A 20251-nucleotide genomic window follows, 5' to 3' on the forward strand; every position below is an offset into this window, starting at 1 on the left:
ATACATTTTCTCAGTTTAAACATTTGATATGTCATCTATGTTCTATTCTGAATAAAATATGGAATTTTGAAACTTCCACATCATTGCATTCCGTTTTTATTTACAATTTGTACTTTGTCCCAACTTTTTTGGAATCGGTGTTGTCTGTCTGTCTGTCTCTATCAGGGTGTCTCTACTATCTGACTATCGTGTGTGTGTGTGTGTGTGCGCGCCATTCAGAGCATTTATGGTTATGTATAAGTTAAAGTTATTTCCGGTGTAAGTAAATCCGTTATTAATGTATTGGGACTGAAAGAAACTCACCAATTAGTCAAAAACGTTTGATGAAAATAAATTGCTCATTTATTGCTTCATTCACAAAACTTGTCTGAGTCACAGCTGGTCTGTATTTATATTATTTATTATTAATGAGTATATTCTTTTCGACTAGCTTATTTATTTTGGGCGGGGCTTAGGAGGGAAGTCTGGCGGGCTTCGTGACGTCACTAGGTGCTATAAATCGGCAGGGGCGACTCTCTTCCCCAGTATCTGTGCGCGTGCGCTGAGTCGACGATGTCCCGGTTGCTGATCCCGGTGCTGCTGTGCGGGGTGTGCGCATGCGCGGTGCAGCAGCGGGACTACGGAGTGAAGCTGTGCGGGAGAGAGTTCATCCGCGCCGTCATCTTCACCTGCGGGGGGTCGCGATGGAGACGAGCCATCGACCTGCAGCTCCCGGGACACGGTGAGTCACAGCACACCCACCTCTCACAGCCAGCCATCATGCTGAACAACTCTTCTCAACAAACTTACAGACAAACTCAGTGCTATAATAAATAACACTTACAGAGTCACCAAACTGCACTTCTGCATCTTTGTACCTTTAGTTAGAGAGAGAGAGAGAGAGAGACTTTTAACCTTCTAAAGTGCCTTCAATTCGCTTTTGGACATCTAAAGGTCCAGTTCTGCACCTTCAGTTATTTTAAAGGTATATTTGCAGGTAAACACATGCAGTGCAGGACATGTTCCTACACAAGTGCACAAGAAGAAAAAGTACCTGTAGATACCTTCATTCCTGAGAACACAAACACAGTCTATATCACATGCTGCTTTTTCAATGGCTTTCTATGCTTTTATATTATATCTTACTGTACACGTTTAATCATCACCAGTCAAAGTAGTGCACAGTGAAATAAAATAAATTCAAACCAAATATAAAATGCAAGGCACAAATTTGTCTGGAAGAGCAATAATAATAATAATAATAATAATAGATTATAGTTTGGCGCCAGATCATGGAGTAAAGCTTAAAAATAATCACCTGTAATTCTGTACTGTTTAAGCTACATGTAGTGAAGCGTTTGCTGATGTCATGAACAGCAGTGTTCTGCAGTTTCAGTTAATTAAATGAGTTTACATTGGAATTACTGTGTAATGTACCTTTAGAACATACAACTTTTATGAAGGTCTGCAAAACAGTGAGTGAGTTACTGAGGGATCAGAACACGGTGTTAATGAGAGCTGATGCACTTAATGAGACCCTGGTGCAGTTTAAACCCCACCATTCCCTGCAGATTGACCTCCTCTAGATGAATGAATGATGATCGTTAATTAAACAGTGAGCTTATGGCATATTTGACATATATATATATATATATATATATATATATATATATATATATATATATATATTTTTTTTAATTAGTTATGATGCTAAGTGACGGGTGATGTATTCAGAGTCTCAGGTTTTGCTTGTCATCACACCAGTGGGTTTTAAAGATGTTATAGATGTTCAAAATGATAGGAATAACTTTCTCTGGGAACACAAGACATCTCTCTCTCTCTCAAAGAAAAAGTTATTGGTAGTAAACAAACATGAACATTGTGTAACTGTAAGCTAAAAGTTCCATCATGTCATCTTTTTAATTTTAAAGTAAAGTTTAAACACACTTTCAGATAATTTCTGTCTTTGGTATCTGTTTACTAGGGTTGCAACAAATGATTAATAGTTTTGTCATATATAAAATCCATATATTTTACAAAAAAGACTAATACACGATTATTCAAATTACAATTAAGGAATCTGACTGATTTTAAATCAAGACATAAAAGCATGAGGCGGCACGGTGGTGTAGTGGTTAGCACTGTCGCCTCGCAGCAAGAAGGTCCGGGTTCGAGCCCCATGGCCGGCGAGGGCCTTTCTGTGTGGAGTTTGCATGTTCTCCCCGTGTCCGCGTGGGTTTCCTCCGGGTGCTCCGGTTTCCCCCACAGTCCAAAGACATGCAGGTTAGGTTAACTGGTGACTCTAAATTGAGCGTAGGTGTGAATGTGAGTGTGAATGGTTGTCTGTGTCTATGTGTCAGCCCTGTGATGACCTGGTGACTTGTCCAGGGTGAACCCCGCCTTTCGCCCGTAGTCAGCTGGGATAGGCTCCAGCTCACCTGCGACCCTGTAGAACAGGATAAAGCGGCTAGAGATAATGAGATGAGATAAAAACATGGACATTTCATAGTTCAAATGGACGAAAATTGATCTTTCTTATTCTACCACTTTATTAAATCAGTATTCTACATGTAGAATTATTAATATTAGTCAAAATAAATCGGGCTAAATTTAATCCATCTTGTTTTTTTGGCGATAGTGTTTGTTCACCATCAGAAATAGGGGTACAGTAGGAGTCCATTTCTGTGCCCCCAAGATCCAATCTATATTAATGTACCCCCTAGGGCTCATTATTAGACTTCAATGTAACTGTGTGCCTTTTTAGGGTCAAAAAGGTGCATATATGTTCCCAATCAATATATAAATGGTACACAAGTACTTCCTGATCCAGTGACGAGCCATTGCACCCATAAGGATACAATAATGTACTTTATTTTCTCAAAGTACAGTTCTGTTCTAAGATAAATCTTTACTTCCTTTCTGTTTGTGCACATCATGTGTGTTTCTGTTGGATAAAAAAAATCACAATGATGTGATTTGACCACTTTAAAAAAACAAACAAAAAAGAAACAAATAAGCCACACCCTCTTATTATAGTTCCCTGAAAGTAAAGGCTCTTTCACAGGGACTTATACGGTGATGAAGTTTTCTGTAAGGGGAGATGTTTATTTAAATTTCTGGAAGGAGTCTCCAGTGTGAATGCTTCATAACAGTCAGAGCTAAAGCTGTAACTTTCAGTTTTTAGACATCTCCAGGACAGAGGAGTTTACACATTCTGGTTTGTCAGTAACATGACAAGCTGTGGTGTTTTTTTTTTCCTCCTTAATAATTTAGAAAGAGGGAAAAAAGAGAGGCTGGTGAGGGAACAACTGTTTATCACTGCTATAAAGTAAGTGAGAACAGGAACGAAGTGGTATCATAGACATCCTACAACATGATGTCATTTCTGTGGTATAAGAGGAATAAAACCCTTCCTGATGTGCTGTTATTGGATCATATGATTTAGTGCTGTTTTGATGTGAAAGTGTGATAGTAAACACAGACATTCAAAACAATCACATTCACAAATATTGCAAATTAAACTGATCCAGGATCAGAGGTTAAATCTGAAACATCTTCATTCCTCAGATTCGAATCTGCTGCTCTCTCAGCAAAGCTCGTCAGATGGAGACGAGCAACTCGGCTGGATAAAAAACAACGATGCAGCTCCAGACAAACAATCCTCCATCCTCTCCTCCTCTCTCAGTGACCTCCTCCAGGCCGTAGGCGCTCAGAGGAACACCAGAGATGAGTCGAGTCTGACTGAGGAAATGCAGAGGAGCTGGCTGGACCCACTCTTCTCCTCCAAGCCACTAGGGGGTGAGCGTGTCAGGAGTTTAGACCTTGGCTGGCTTCAGGAGGACCGCAGGAGGCGTAACTACTCGCTCGGCCTGGCGGGGATCTGCTGCAATCAGGGCTGCACTAAGAACGACATCGGACGCCTGTGCTGAGGATGGAGGGATGAAGCGGACGAGTGCGGTCTGGGACTTTATTTACACACAGACGGACCTCTTAACGCTGCTGCTCCAGAAATGTCCAGTTTGTAAATATTGTGTATGATGTAACAATATAAATGAACAAAAATAAATAAACATTATTGTCAGAGAGCCAAGTGACTGACGGTCCATGATTTATAAACCGTAGCTGCGAAGCATGTCACAATTCCGAAGAGTGACGAACAAATCTGGATCGGCAGAGGCGGAGCTTAAGTCAAATTCAACCACCAGTCACAAACTCGATCATATATTGAGCATCATTGTAATGTTAGCTGATCGAGACATTGCGACAATAATCTGTGATTAATTAATATGAATGAATGAATGAATTTATTTATTTTCGACCATGTATAAAAATGTATGTAACTATTTGTACATACCAAAGAAAGAAAACGAGAAAGTGACAAAAAAAGAATAAATAAAATAACAAAGAGCTCAGACATTACAATACACCACACATTGTTCGAAAAAGGAGTGGGAAGAAGTACAATACTTTTTTTAATTTCCCACCCCTTTTTAACTACCCCAAAATCCAAACTACATTAATACACCTATAAAAATATATCCACTTCATGAATGTCTATATAAATATATAATTACAAAAATAAATATATACTACATACCATATATATACATACACACACACACACACACACACACACACACACACACATATATATATATATATATATATATACATACGCACATACACACATATATAGATACATATATACTACATTCCGTATATACACTTCATAAATATCTATATAAATATATAATTACAAAAATAAATATCTACTACATACCTATCCCTGTAAATATGAAGATATCTATCCCCATAAATAAATATATACCATATACTAAGTTAGTTCTAATATAACAATCAACCCTATTCTATTTATCCCTCATCATCCTCCGTTAACATACTTTCTCTTCAATATACTTGTTTAAAAAAATTTTTTTCTACCTTTTTTTAAACAGATTTATATTTGCACTTTGTTTTATTTCTGTCTCCAGTCTGTTCCATAAAGTCACCCCACAGCTCGATACGCACATGCTTTTCATATTTGTTCGAACCTTTGGTTTTTTAAAATTTAGGTCTCCCCTTAGATTATATCCCCCCTCTCTCTCACTAAACATTCCTTGGATATTTTTCAGCAATAGATTATTTCTCGCTTTGTACATTATTTGTGCTGTTCTGAATTTGACCAGATCCATAAATTTCAACATGTGTGATTTTATGAATAGTGGGTTTGTGTGATCTCTGTATCCTGTTTTGTTTATTGTCCTTATTGCTCTTTTCTGTATTGTACATATCGGCTGCAGAGTGGTTTTGTAGGCGTTTCCCCAGACTTCGACACAATAAGTCAGATATGGCAAAAATAACGAGTAATATAGAGTACGCAAAGATTTGCAATCAAGAATATGTTTTGTTTTCCACAGAATTGCCGAGCACTTTGCCAGTTTTGCTGGTACGTATCCTACATGAGGTTCCCAGCGACTTTATGATCCAAAATCACACCAAGAAATTTAATTTCCTGTACCATTTCTATCTTAGTATTGTCTATTATCAATTCTACATTACAATCTATTTTGTGTCTCCCAAACAACATGATCTTTGTTTTGCTTAGATTTAATGATAATTTATTTTTGTCAAACCATAGTTTTAGTTTATTTATTTCAGTTGTGATTATCTCTAAAGTCTAAATAAGATAATTAAAGGTACATGCACACACATGCTTTTAAAGAAACACACATCTGTGCTCTCTTCATTTATTTCCTTTTTAATGTTTTTGTTCTTGAGAAAAAAAATTTTGCAAACAAAATACACTGTACAGATTTATCCTGTGACTTTACAGTGACAGGACTGAAAGTGACCGATCAAAAACAACACAAAACATGAACACGTGAAAATATATATAACAGAAAGGAATCAATTCCTGGACGTATAAAAAAATTTATCAATACAACACAACGCATAGCATTTTTATATTCACACAGCCATGTAAAAAGTACACACGCTCTGCTTTATCAAAAAGATTCAGTCCATGAAGAAACATGTGGCTTAGGTTTCCTTGTCCTGATTGTCTCAGTGAACCTGGAGCTGAGGATGAACGAGTGAAATGAAGAATACACTCACAGGCTTGAAATGTGAGTATAAATATTTTAAAAAAATATGGAGAATTGCACCACTATCTTATGAATTGTGTTCAGAATTTGATCTTTTTTTTTCCTGAATTTCTTTTCTACACAGAACTTTGTTCAGGAATCTTGAGTCACGACTCAGAATCAAATACGAGTTCATGATTCATGAACCAGTCGACTCCTTCAGTTGTTTGGTAGCGTAGAGAAAACTTTCATCTCTAAGACGGACAGTCAGAAAGAGTCAATTCGTATTGGTGAACAGAGTTAAATCAACTGACTCTTTGAAAAGGACTGGAATCAGAGTCGAGTTGAGTCATGAGTTTAAATGAAATGAAATCTATTTTCCAGACCAACAAACACGCACCACTTTCTTGTTATCGAGTGTAATAAAATGAAGCAATGTGAAGCTGTGACCCAAAAAAAGTATCACAAAATTCTTCACAGCTGCCATTAAAGCTCCAGCTGATGAATGATAACAATGACGGATGATTTGTGATGAATGAACCTCTTTAACACGCACGCACACACACACACACACACACACTGAGTATAAAGTATACACACTTAAACATCAGTTAAATGTTTTCACGCACTGAATCCTCACCTGCATGTTGTCATAGCAACTGCTGAAGGTAACAGACACAATGCAAATTTATGCGAGATGAAACAGGAGCAATGGAGCGACCTGGATAAAGGCTGCGTCCTAATAACACTCAGGTCTACTTAGAGTTTCTCCCTCAGTCGCCCTTCAGAGAGATTACATCAGTGGCGGCCCCTGATGCTGATGGAGGATGTGGCGTGTTCATCCCTATTTACTCTCTCTGATGGAGTCGACGGTGCGACCGAGAGCCTTGAACGACGGCCTCTGACTTGGATCAGCCACCCAGCATTCCTTCATCACACAGTGAACCTGACGAAGAGGAAGAGAAGAACATGAAACTACTGTGTGATGGTATGGTGCGATGAAATGGCATTCGTGTGGATTATATTCACCATTACAGCGGCGTTTTATTCCTCTTATATCACAGCAATTGCAATTTATTATTTATTAAAGAAAGAAGTTATACTTTTTTATCCATTTATAGTTAGAACATTCAGTTTTCACTTATGGACTTTATAGCAGCTATAAACAGTTTCGTCATCAGTCTGTAAACTCCTCCGTTCTGAAAACTCAGTTCCAGTTTTACCCCTGATTGGTACAAAGTGCCGGTACTGGAGACTCCTTCCATAAATGTTACATAAACACATTTCTCCTGACAGAAAACTTCACCATATTAACAAATACATGTTTTTTTTTTTTATTGGTTTATGGAGCGTGTGCTGTACACACCCCTGTGAGTGAGCCGTTACTATAGAAACGATAATGTATTAGAACAAGTGCATTAATATAAACCTGTGCTGCTGTTATAGATAATTAATCAACACCTTCTGACCAATCAGAGTCCAGAATTCAAGATTGCTGTGGTTTTACATAATACAAAGTGTATAGGGACAATTTATGAGAAGATAAATATCCTGACTCTGTGTGTGTGTGTGTGTGTGTGTGTGTGTGTGTTACCTCAGCAGGGCAGCCCTGAGGAGCAGGAAGCCTGTAGCTGTCTTTAAGCAGACTGATCAGGTGATAAACGATCATCTGTCCCTGTTTATCAACACCCATCCTCTCCATAAACACCTGAGAGAGAGAGAGAGAGAGAGAGACATATTGGCTGTGCTGGAACCAGAAAGCTCCTGCTGCAACACTCAGGTGTCTCATAAAGCAGGACTTTTGACTGAAGGTGCCTTCTAAGGACATTCGTTTCGAACCATCTTTTAGGGTCACGTTTACGGCAACGTATTACATCATCACGCTGCATAACTAAACCGAAGAGTTCACTAGTTCGCTAACAGATACCTCACAAATCATATCAATGACATTTAGTTGGTTCCAGTCTCAGAGTTATGAGAGAGCACAACGCTTATTTCTCAGTCACTTTTCAAAAATCTAAGTGGAAAAAAAGCCCCCAACAATATATTTCTATCTGAATTCACTTTTCAGAAGTTGTTTCGTGCACTTTTTTTTTTTTAATTCTGTTGCTTGATGGAGTAGCCACACAGATTTATGGGTAACAGGCAGCACTGAGGACACATCGATGTTGCCTTGAACTGGCAGCAGTTTGAAGGCGTGTTAGAAGACAGGAAATAAGAGTTTAATCTGTTCTGAATGGTCTTCGATGCCTCACTGTTTTGTTAGAATCCTCCTGAAAGAGCATTTCCTCATTTCAGATGCACACAGAGAGAGAGAGAGAGAGAGAGAGAGAGAGACACTCACAGCAGGAGGGCTGCAGTTCTTGTCACTGTAGGTGAACAGTTCATACAGAACGACTCCAAAACTCCAAACATCGGACGCCACCGAGAACTTACTCTCTATCAGAGACTCAGGAGCGTACCTTCATCACACACACACACACACACACACACACACACAAGGTTTATGCTTATATGTATTATTATTATCATTATTATTATTATCATTATTATTATTATTATTTCCTCACCAGAATATGGGACTCTCTCCAGGCTCCTTCACTGTGTAGTAGTCTTTATCCTGAGGAAGAACTTTGGTCAGGCCGAAGTCTCCGATCTTCACACGCAGTTCACTTTCCACCAGAATGTTCCGCGTGGCCAAGTCTCTGTGGATGTAACGCTTAGAACCCAGATAGTCCATCCCCTGTATCACACACACATCCCAAAATGCACAGCATGAGCATGAGGAGAAGCAGTTGTTGAGGATTTTATATATAGTTTTGCATCAATTTCAGGTTTAAATGTTTCCATCTGCCATTTTCTGGAAAGGAACGTGACCTCGTGCTGATAAAACACCACCACCACAGTGCTTTTAGCGAAAAAGAATGTGATAAGCTGTTTGTGTGTGTTTCAGTGCTGCTTTAACTTTACTAATTCCATCAGAATGTTGTTACAGCACAGTGAGTGAAGAAAAGTTTTCCTCTAAGCTTTTCAACACATCTCTGCCCTCTAGTGGTGAAATGCATGAAGTGCCGTTATTAGTTCCCTGTGTCCTGAAGGAGCTTGTGTGAGTCTGCAGTCTGCTGTGTTTGAAAGAGTGAAGCAGGTAAGAGTGAATAATACTGTCTGAATAGAACAAATGAGTACTTTTACTTTATACTTTTTATATGAGGCCTGAAGTTAGAACTCTAAATCAAAATCAATTAAAAGTGAGAAGTGAACACTGTACCCAGTAACATGTGATACAAGTCACATTCTTTCTACATTTAAAATGTATGTAATCAAGTAGAACAGTTATACAAGGTTTATGTTATATTCTCTGATTTGACTTGAGCAAAGCTGTTCGTTTAGCCGGTTTCGCATCTATTTAAGGTTTAAATGTTTCCATCTGCCATTTTCTAGAAAGGAACGTGATCTCATGCTGATAAAACAACACCACCACCACCACCACCACAGCGCGTTTAGCGAAAAAGAATGTGATAAACTGCTAGTGAAAGTGTGTGTGTGTGTGTGTACTTTGCAGATCTGTGAAGCGTAGTGCAACAGTTTCTTGTGATCAAAGCGCTCTTTGTTTTTAGCGAGATATTCCCTCAGACTGCCAAATGGAAGGTACTCCATCACCAAGCGCAGGTTTTTACGACCTAAAAAAAAGGAAAGAGGAAGAATTTAGAAAAAAAATCCAGCTGATGACAACTTTCCCCACCAGAACAGGAGTTAGTTGTTTTTTTACAAGTTCCACACTGAAGCAGCTTCAGTTTTAAATAATGTAGTTGAACAATAAGACTACGTTCAGACTGCACCCTGAAACGACCCATATCCGATTTTTTTTGCCCATATGCGACCTGTATCCAATTTGTTATTGACAATCTGAATGACACAGATCCGATTTTTTCACATGCGACCCAGGCCGCTTGGATATGTGGTCCTAATTCCGATGCATATCCGTTATTTTCACATGCGACTGCAGTCTGACCGGACAGGTCGCATTCATGCGACCTACACGTCATCAACAAGAGACAAAGGTCACTATTCTGCGTTGGCTAATCCCGCCTCTTTGGTGGAAAACAACAACATTTGTACAGTTTTCACAATTTAAATAGACTTTTATAGAATTGATCAAGCTAATGGTGGATTTGGTAGGGACCTGGATGTTGATCTGTTAGCCTGATTAAATAAAACAGTTTCTATAACTGATTTATAACTTAAACCATCCTGTATTACAAGATTATAAGATTGTTCTGGAAATTTCCAGTAATTTGACACCTTCGGTCTCATTAGTCTGCTGCCCACATTAATCAGATTATTGTGTGAGTTCCGCCGCCGCCACAAAAACCACATCGCCAGGTCTCGCCTCGTCTCCATAGCAAACTGCACTGGTGTTTCTGCACCTTGAGCCAGCGCTGAGAGAAGTTGCAGAATTCAGCTGGCTATAAACAATCTAAATAAATATTTATAAAAATGTAGAAAAAGTTTATTAATATGACGAAATAAATATGTGCAAATTATTAAGCCTGAATTAAGAGTTTGGTAATACAGCGGCCGTATCCCAAATGACTGCCTACTGAAGCTCGAGTGCACTATATAGAGTTTAAAACTCCATTACTTCCTAGTAACATGTAGTGCACTTATATAGAAATTAGAGAGACATTTAGGAGTCAACCCTCGTTACCAGGCTACACGTTTTCATTTCAGTTCAGAAACAAAAACACACACGAGACCTCACACTTTAACACTAACCACATAATTAAACAAACAAACAAACAAACAAAAAAGAAATCATTAAACATGAAGAGTGCGCTTTTTTTTGTTTACGTATTACGTAGATGTGCTTATTACGTGTCAATTTGCGCATGCGGGACACTTTTGGGTCGTTTTCCGTTCATATTGGAGATCGCATACAAGTCTCATATAATTGGTAATGTGAACGGCCGAACAAAAAAATCGGATTTCACAACAAATCGGATATGGGTCGTTTCAGGTTGCAGTCTGAACGTAGTGTAAGAGCTATCTGAGGAACATGTGTATGAATATATGTGTGTGTGTGTGTGTGTGTGTGTGTGTGTGTATGTATGAGAGAGAGAGAGAGAGAGCCTCACCTGCAGTGTAACACACTCCTTTGTATTTGACGATGTTCTCATGCTGGAGTGATTTGAGGATCTCGATCTCTCTCTCGAAGTCACGCAGGTGTTCAGCGGTGCAGTGCTGCAGCTTCTTCACCGCTACGACCTCACCGGTGTTATCCTGCAGTGGGTCGTAACGACACTTCTCCACGCTGCCAAAGTTCCCCTACACACAGAGAGACCATGTCACAACCATCTCAGCTTCTCCTTACTTCATTTGTGGATTTTCTGGGTTTCAGCCGATCAGTTTGTGAGACAACTTTTCACTCACATCCACATTTAATTTTCTGTCCAATCACAACACAAATGTGCCCGACCAATCAGCTTCAGCTTTATAAGCGCCACACATCAGGTTGCCAGGCTGTCTTTTTTGTTTTTTTTTAAACATACAGTCAGACTACTTTGGTGCTGCTGGTGTTTGGTGTAGAAGCAATCATGAATTTTTTTTTCCCAGAACACTGGAGCGCTTAAACACAACAAACAATTCAACAGTACAAAAAAAAAAAAAGAGTGTGTGTGCGCTTTTAAACTCATGAAGGTGGATATATTTTTGTGCAACCCTCACAGAACCCTCATAGGACCATTTGAAACAAGTAAATCTGTGAGGTAGCGCTTTCAAGTGACAGAATTTAAAAAATGGCAGCTGAAACTTCAGAAAAGTGAATTCATATACAAAACAAATGACAAGTTAGCGAGTACGCCGAGGCGTTAAAGCAGTGGGTTAAACACTAAAGTGCTCTTAACTGATGGATGGTGCTTCATGCGTGTTTACCTTTCCAAGCTGCTGCAGGAAGATGAGGTGTCGTGCCTCGAACTGAGTCGGCTCCTGGCTGTCAAACGTTCCTGAGAATCCGAACCCGGGGCTCCTAAAGGGGGGAACATCGTTCTCTACCAACAACTCGTAGTCTGAGAGAGTGAGAAAGGCAGAGAGGAAATTATGAGTGAAAGGTGAGTAGTTGAAATATACAGTGTACAAGCCATCATTTATACACATCACAGTGTTGTGTAGAGTTGTGTAGAGTTGTGTAGAGTTGTGTGTACCAGGCGTGAAGAGGCTGTTCAGGTCTCGGATGATGGATCTAAACGACGGTCGCTGGAACGGTTCGTAATCCATACAGTTGTTAATCAGAGTGGCCAGTTCTGTCCATTTGGGTGCAGAGAGCTGGTGTCTGTCCTCATAGAACAACAGCTTCTGTAACACACACACACACACACACACACACACACACAGAGCATTAGCTATCTGATGACTTATTAGACCCCATTAGGAATGTGTGTGTGTGTGTGTGTGTGTGTGTGTGTGTGTGTGTGTGTGTGTGTGTGTGTGTGTGAGACCTTGGAGGAGTCGTAGGAGCTGAGTGGTTTCTCTCCTCCGGTGTAAATCTCCCACAGCGTGGTACCAAAGCTCCACTTATCCGTGGCTAAGCTCAGGTTCCTGTGATCCTCCACACACTCGGGGGGAACCCAGGGGATGTGCTCAATCAGAACTACACACACACACACACACACACACACAGGAAGACAAAGAAATGGAGCAGTAGATGAAAACTGGGTTTCACTTTGTGTTGATAAAGGGTACAGTGTGTGTGTGTGTGTGTGTGTCTCACTCTCTCTGGGCTGAACTGAGAAGCTGATTCCCGGGTCACTCAGTTTGATGAAGGGTGGAGTGTGTGTCCGTCTGTCTTCCTCTCTAGCGAGCAGAATGTTTTTAGCACACACATTCCCATGGATCAGGCCCTTATCCTCCTGCGCACACACACACACACACACACACACACACATCATGATGAAACCACACCACTGATATGTTGTCCATACACACTGGATTTTATGCACACTATAAAACAGGATTGTCATTTCAGATGAGTGTGTGTGCTCATCTCATCTCATTATCTGTAGCCGCTTTATCCTGTTCTACAGGGTCGCAGGCGAGCTGGATCCTATCCCAGCTGACTACGGGCGAAAGGCGGGGTTCACCCTGGACAAGTCGCCAGGTCATCACAGGGCTGACACATAGACACAGACAACCATTCACACTCACATTCACACCTACGCTCAATTTAGAGTCACCAGTTAACCTAACCTGCATGTCTTTGGACTGTGGGGGAAACCGGAGCACCCGGAGGAAACCCACGCGGACACGGGGAGAACATGCAAACTCCACACAGAAAGGCCCTCGCCGGCCACGGGGCTCGAACCCAGGACCTTCTTGCTGTGAGGCGACAGCGCTAACCACTACACCACCGTGCTGCCCCGAGTGTGTGTGCTGAACACATTTATATTACAGGTGTGATGTCTGACTGAAATTAAATCTCAATCTCTCCCTTTCACTCACACACACACACACACACACACACACTGTGTGACCCACCAGGTAATGCATGGCCCAGGCCAGCTGCTTGGCCACCTCCAGCTTCCAGGTGATGTTGATGGAGTTACGGTTCCTTTTCAGGTACGTGTCCAACGAGCCGAAGCGCACAAACTCCTGCACCATGATGTCTAAAACACACACACACACACACACATCACACCACATCACATCAAAGTTTAAATGTAGGCAAGTGTGAAATTTAACGAGCAATTTTAAAACTTACGCTCCTCTGTGCACACACAGATCCCGTAATTCACCAGCAAGTGCTTATGGGAAATCTGACTCATCATACTGGCTGCTTCAAAGAAGGACTGAGCAAGAGAGAGAGAGAAAGAGAGAGAGAGAGAGATTTACTGTATATCACACACACTCACACTAAATCTGATCTGTTTATCAGATCTCGGGATGTTTTTATTTCCCATGATACCTCAGTGTAATTGCGATGGCTCTTATCCAGCACCTTCATCACCACATCCATCTCATGCACCTCCTCGTAATCGCCCAACTCCCTCCTGACTCCGCGGAACACCTGCGTGAACGTCCCCTGCCCCAAACTTTCCATCTGTGAACACACATCAAATATCTTTAAAGGTTTTCCTCAAAGATGTTTAAGGGTTAAAGCTCCAACACTAACGTTCCTTTACTACGTTCCAGGACTGAAGTTCCTCAGGTGAAGTTTCTGGAGTAAGATTCCAGAGCTAAAGTCCTAACACTAATGTTCCTGGGCTGAACTTTCAGACCAAATGGTTCTAAGGACCCACTGAGAGGAACTCAGCTCTCCTGAGAACGACATACGTACCTTCGAGGGCTTTTTTCTGTCTGCATTCACACTGCAATCGCACCGGTTGCTATAGCAACATCACTTTTGCGTGATATACAACAAGAAGCCTGCTCCATTTGTCTGTTGTTTTTTTCCCATTTTTTAATGCTAAGATTATAAGAGATGTTGTTTACACTGATTTTTAAAAAATGGCGGATGCCTGTGCTGCACTGGCTCATGTGTTGGACCAATCGCTGTACACTCGCATCACTCATGGTTCCTCTTGTGCTGGGAGAGAACCTAACCTGAAGTAGGAGCTAAAAAAGTCCCCCAAAACAGCGTTCTAAGAATTACAATTGTTCTCAGTTCCTGCAGTGCGACACAAAAATGGAGTCACTTCTTCAAGGAGTTCCTCTGGTCCAAAAGCACCTAAAGCGATAAAGTTCTGAGATAAATGTTCTGAAGGTCTTACCATTTGCAGGTCTTCTCTGTGGATTTTATGGAAGACCATCTGAGTGTGTTTGAGGGGTGATGGAGAGAATGGAACATCTGAGATCTGATCACTCCTGCAGATTAACAAGTTCGACTTATCTATAGACGGGGAGACAATCGGGGAGACAGACGGAGATTAATGGTCTTTTACCTAATGGTTGTTGGAGCCTGCTCTGTACTTCTCTCAATCAGCCAGTAACACATTTTCAGTTCTACAAAAAGCAAAGATTGACCTTTGTTTCTAGGAGGGCAGCACTTGGTGAACTGGAAGATGTGACCCTCAGAGCGCAGCGCCTCCTTCTGGTAGCGGTGCAGAAGCTCACTCAGACTGCTGAACACACACTTTGCTCCACTCAGCACAAACTCACCTGCTGCAGTGCGTACGATCTGACAGTGTTTATACTCAAACATGCCATCGTACTGCACACACACACACACACACACACACACACACACACACACACACACACACACACACCAGACCAATGTCAGGCCTATGTTTACTCTGTGATCACACCACAAAGGACAGAAAGTAGTTTATAGGACACACTCACCCCGACCACGAAGGACAGGAAGTACCTGTCGTAGTCTTTAGGGCTGCAACGCAGGATGTACATGCCTTTAGTGTTCTCACAGCGACGGAGACGGCTAACGGCAAACTCCATCCTAAAGCCAGAGATATACAGTTAGCTGTGGTTGTGTGTGTGTGTGTGTGTGTGTGTGTAGATATCATTTGATCCCACTGAGGCCCCACTGAGTAGTGCACACTACAGGAGGGTGAAACTCACGAGACGGGGCCGTGGCAGTTACATTGAATGGCCTCCAGCAGTCTAGGGGGCGCCACCTCTTTACACAGGTAATGATGAGCATCTGTGGTGAGTCTGTAATAGCCGTCAATCAGGGAGACGAAGGACAACGCCTCGGACAGAGACGAGAACTCCAACTCCTGATACGAACACGAGAGAGAGAGAGAGATAAGAAAAGGGAAAGAAACCTGTGCAGTAACAGTTCACAATCATTTAAACTTAAAAAATGCATTTTACTAAGTTGTCTAATCAAGAGGGGTGTTCACATGGCAACTTTTACTCCGGTGTAGCACCGGGGTTGCCCCGGTAGAGCGTTCACACGGTACAAGTTATAGCGGTGTAGCCCCTGAAAGCTGCTTAAACCGGTGCAAATGTAACCCTGCTCGGGAGGTGGTTTAAGAAATTTACTCCGGAGTAAATGCTAGTTTCCGGGGCAGCACCGATATAAAATGGGACGTCTGAACGCTACAGGGGTAGACTCGCTACACGTGAGGAGAGTTGATTACATACGGGCATTGCATAATCTGCATCCTGGTATTTTGCGCTTCCAAAATGGCGAATATCAACAACAGAACTGCGTGTCTTCCAGTGTTGCCAGATTGGGCGGTTTTAAGTGCATTTTGGCGGATTTGAACATATTTTGGGCTGGAAAACGTCAGCAGTATCTGGCAACACTGGTGTCTTCATCCACGTTGTTTTCCCGGCGCTTGGTGATGCCATGACAACCGGGAAAAGGAAGTACATTTTCACGCATGCGCATATTTCATTTCCGCATTATTACTATCGTACAGCACGGTCGCAAAAACTGCCGTGTGAACGCAAGTGGGGCTGCACCGGTGCTAACACGCTTCTCTCTAGTAAGCAGGTTTGTGACGTGTGAATGCTGCACAAAATTTACACCGGTGTAAGATATATCGCAACAAAATACATCGGTGCAGCATCGATGCAAATATGTGCCGTGTGAACACCCCTAAGGACACATGCTAACAAGGTAAAAAGTGTGTGTGTGTGTGTGTGTGTGTGTGTGAGAGAGAGAGAGAGATACCAGCGTCTGGCCGTCCTGTTTGTTGATGGTGACGATGCGACTCTCGACAGAACCGTCTTTGCTCGCCTGCTTAATGCTGATATCAATAACATCAGGGAAATCACAGTACACCTGCAGATCCTAAAGAGAGAGAGAGAAAACAGCAAAGAGTAAGTGAGAAGAGCATGATGGACATAAATTACAAATATGTCTCTACTTGTATCTATATATACACAGTGCTGAGCGTAAATGAGTGCACCCCCTTTGAAAAGTAACATTTTAAAGGTCCCATGGCATCGTTTTTTCATTAACTGTGCGGTGGTCTCTAGTATGAATGAACGCCCTGTGAGTCAGTTTTGGTGAAAAAAATGCTGTGGTTCTCCTGTTTCAGGCTGTTCTAGTTTGGTGGAGGAGTGGGTGGCAGGAGAGCGACAGGATTTCAGCTCTTATCATTAATATTCATGACATGTAAACGTGTTACCTCTGATTGGCTAACAGCACTGTGACGCTACCTCCAGTGGGTCAGAACAAGCGGATGTGGGCGTCTTACTATGGCGAGAGAGAAGGAACAAACCGCGAAGGGAAAAATACCGCGCGCTGACGTCATTAAGGTGCGACGCGAGGAAATAAAATAAATTCAACAAATGTTTGGGTTTTTACTGAACAAACAAACAAATAAAATGAACGAGTGACTTAAAAAAAAGAATGTGGGTGTCTTTGTAAAAACTGTTTTGATTGGCTATTATAACAGAGCATGCTGCATGCTTTTTGGTTTTGTAGCGCAGAGTACCTGGCTAACTGCAGGAAGCGGTTAGCTGCACAGCTAATGTAGCCATTGCAAGGCTAACGTGGCACCGATTTTAAAACACGGCAAAACGACTTAACAGTTCTACACTTACTTGTTCGGTGTTTGTGGCTGATGCGGCAGGGATGCTTGGTACGGACCCAGGCTTCAGTGACAGTTGATGTGCAAAACCTGCCCTGTACTGTCCCAAGTTGTGGAAACATTCCTCAGGAAAATGCTTCCGACAAACATACACCGTCTTAGGTAGACTCGACGGCGTATTATTGGAGTAAATAAAATTAAGCCACTGCGTCTTCAGGGGCTCACCCGTCGGCAGTAAAAACAGACTCTTTTCTGTGTTGTCACATCCATGTACAGCGCAGATTCCATGTTTGGTGGCAACTTTTGAGCTGGGCGGGCAATCCATACAGTGGGTGGGAATCCAGAGGGGGGGCGTGGGGATCATCTCCCTTGCTGACGTAGTAAAGGGAAGAACCTATCAACGCGCCGTTTTGACGCGCCATTCTCAAATGTTGACAAAGGGTGGGCATAGTTTGGTTTACACATTATAAAATTTCTAGCCACTGGGGTGACTTAAGAAGGTCAGAGGAACTCATTTTAACGTTAAAAAACCTCAGAAAGTGAAAATTTCATGCCATGGGACCTTTAAACAATATCTCAATGAACACAAACAATTTCCAAAATGTTGAAAAGACAAAGTTTAATATAACATCTGTTTAACTTATAACGGGAAAGTAAGGTTAATAATATAAACTTAGATTACACATTTTTCAGTTTTACTCAAATTAGGGTGGTGCAAAAATGAGTACACCCCACAACAAAAACTACTACATCTAGTACTTTGTCTGGCCTCCATGATTTTTAATGACAGCACCAAGTCTTCTAGGCATGGGATGAACAAGTTGGCGACATTTTGCAACATCAATCTTTTTCCATTCTTCAACAACGACCTCTTTTAGTGACCGGATGCTGGATGGAGAGTGATGCTCAACTTGTCTCTTCAGAATTCCCCAAAGAAAATAATTTCTTTCCACCACAAAGGTGAAGGCTACAAGAAGATCAGCAAAGCTTTACTTATCAGTCAGAATACTGTAGCAAAAGTGGTACAAAAATTTAAGAAAGATGGAACTGCAACCATCTCACAGACATCCAGGTCGTCCACGGAAGTTAACACCTCGACAGGAGCGTCTTCTGATGAGAAGGGTTGAAGAAAATCGGCATGCAAGTTCACTGCAGTTATCTAAAGAAGTAGAAAGCCAAACTGGGGTGACTATTTCCCGTGACACAATACGGCATACGCTGCAGAGGAATGGCATGCATGGATGCCATCCACGAAAGAAGCCTCTCCTAAAGCCCAGGCACAAAAAAGCCCACCTAGAGTTTGCCAGGGCCCATGCTGACAAAGATGAAGACTACTGGGACCCTATACTCTGGAGTGATGAGACAAAGATAAATGTTTTTGGAACTGATGGCTTCAAAACTGTATGGCGTCGCAAAGGTGAGGAATACAAAGAAAACTGCCTGGTGCCTACAGTGAAACATGGTGGTGGTAGTGTCCTTATGTGGGGCTGCTGGAGCTGCATTTCATTGATGGCATCATGAATTCACAGATGTATTGCTCTATACTGAAAGAGAAGATGCTACCATCACTCCGTGCCCTTGGTCGTCGTGCACTTTTCCAACATGACACATCTAAGGCCACTGTTGGATTTCTGAAGAAGAACAGGGTGAAAGTGATTCAGTGGCCAAGTATGTCTCCTGATCTGAACCCAATCGAACACCTATGGGGAATTCTGAAGAGACAAGTTGAGCATCACTCTCCATCCAGCATCCAGTCACTAAAAGAGGTCGTTGTTGAAGAATGGAAAAAGATTGATGTTGCAAAATGTCGCCAACTTGTTCATTCCATGCCTAGAAGACTTGGTGCTGTCATTAAAAATCATGGAGGCCAGACAAAGTACTAGATGGAGTAGTTTTTGTTGTGGGGTGTACTCATTTTTGCACCACCCTAATTTGAGTAAAACTGAAAAATGTGTAATCTAAGTTATATTATTAACCTTACTTTCCCGTTATAAGTTAAACAGATGTTATATTAAACTTTGTCTTTTCAACATTTTGGAAATTGTTTGTGTTCATTGAGATATTGTTTAAAATGTTACTTTTCAAAGGGGGTGTACTCATTTACGCTCAGCACTGTAACTACCTGTCTGTGTGTCTGTCTGTCTGTCTGTCTTTTTGTCTGTCTATCAGTCTGTTGGTTTTCTGTCTTCCTCTGAAAATTTCATATCCACTAATTGTGTAATCTTTAATAACAGTAAATGATATCACCACGACTGTACCTTTAACACACTCTTCTGTAGGGAACAGTATTATGGGATGTGTGTAAGACACATTACATGTCGTGACATTGTGTATTTCCTTCCATCATACACTCAGTGTTAATCCTCAGTTACACTTCTTTAAAAAGAAAATTTTTGTGATTAAAAAAAATCTTGGACTAAAGTTGGAGGATTAAAGTTCCCAGGCAGTTGTTTCAGGGATAAAGTTCCTGCACTAAGGTTCTAAGGATAAGGCCCTGGTCCAACAACACCGATAACTCCAACTCTGACTATCCTTCTGTCTGAATTTAGTTCCAGTCTGGATCAGTCACACCACAACTATAATATCGCTTGGTCCTGACACTCAGGGAAATAAATACATACAACTTAGGAATAGTCATGGAAGTTTTCTCCAAGTAATAGCACATTATTCCGGGTCATACTGTACAGCTTG

At 41.4% G+C, this 20251-nt stretch overlaps 2 protein-coding genes across 2 annotated transcripts in view; one reads left to right on the forward strand and one right to left on the reverse strand.

Moving 5' to 3' along the window:
* Nucleotides 1-541: 541 nt before the first annotated feature.
* rln1 (relaxin 1) lies at nt 542-4064 on the forward strand. The gene is made up of 2 exons (XM_060934952.1): nt 542-721; nt 3547-4064. The coding sequence occupies exons 1-2, from the start codon at nt 553-555 to the stop codon at nt 3906-3908; spliced, it is 531 nt and encodes a 176-aa protein (XP_060790935.1). The 5' UTR covers nt 542-552; the 3' UTR covers nt 3909-4064.
* A 1657-nt stretch (nt 4065-5721) lies between these two features.
* jak2a (Janus kinase 2a) overlaps nt 5722-20251 on the reverse strand; it is a 35249-nt gene continuing 20719 nt past the window's right edge. The window contains exons 7-24 of the mRNA XM_060935319.1: nt 16696-16815; nt 15633-15790; nt 15399-15510; nt 15078-15264; nt 14825-14943; nt 14020-14154; nt 13816-13903; nt 13593-13720; nt 12829-12967; nt 12557-12708; nt 12263-12413; nt 11994-12127; nt 11198-11387; nt 9618-9742; nt 8633-8805; nt 8407-8524; nt 7657-7770; nt 5722-7008 (exon numbers count right to left, since the gene is read on the reverse strand). Of these exons, the coding sequence (XP_060791302.1) occupies nt 6907-7008; nt 7657-7770; nt 8407-8524; nt 8633-8805; nt 9618-9742; nt 11198-11387; nt 11994-12127; nt 12263-12413; nt 12557-12708; nt 12829-12967; nt 13593-13720; nt 13816-13903; nt 14020-14154; nt 14825-14943; nt 15078-15264; nt 15399-15510; nt 15633-15790; nt 16696-16815 (2445 nt within the window). The 3' untranslated portion in view covers nt 5722-6906. The remainder of the gene's footprint in view (nt 7009-7656; nt 7771-8406; nt 8525-8632; nt 8806-9617; nt 9743-11197; nt 11388-11993; nt 12128-12262; nt 12414-12556; nt 12709-12828; nt 12968-13592; nt 13721-13815; nt 13904-14019; nt 14155-14824; nt 14944-15077; nt 15265-15398; nt 15511-15632; nt 15791-16695; nt 16816-20251) is intronic.

This window comes from Neoarius graeffei, chromosome 12, assembly GCF_027579695.1.
Source record: "Neoarius graeffei isolate fNeoGra1 chromosome 12, fNeoGra1.pri, whole genome shotgun sequence".
Lineage (NCBI taxonomy): Eukaryota > Metazoa > Chordata > Actinopteri > Siluriformes > Ariidae > Neoarius > Neoarius graeffei.

Excerpts from the sequence above, each read along its gene's own strand:
- rln1 (XM_060934952.1), top strand. The coding sequence starts at position 553 with ATGTCCCGGTTGCTGATCCCGGTGCTGCTGTGCGGGGTGTGCGCATGC. Across the intron at positions 722-3,546 it reads CCTGCAGCTCCCGGGACACG|ATTCGAATCTGCTGCTCTCT; the intron begins GTGAGTCACAGC and ends TTCATTCCTCAG.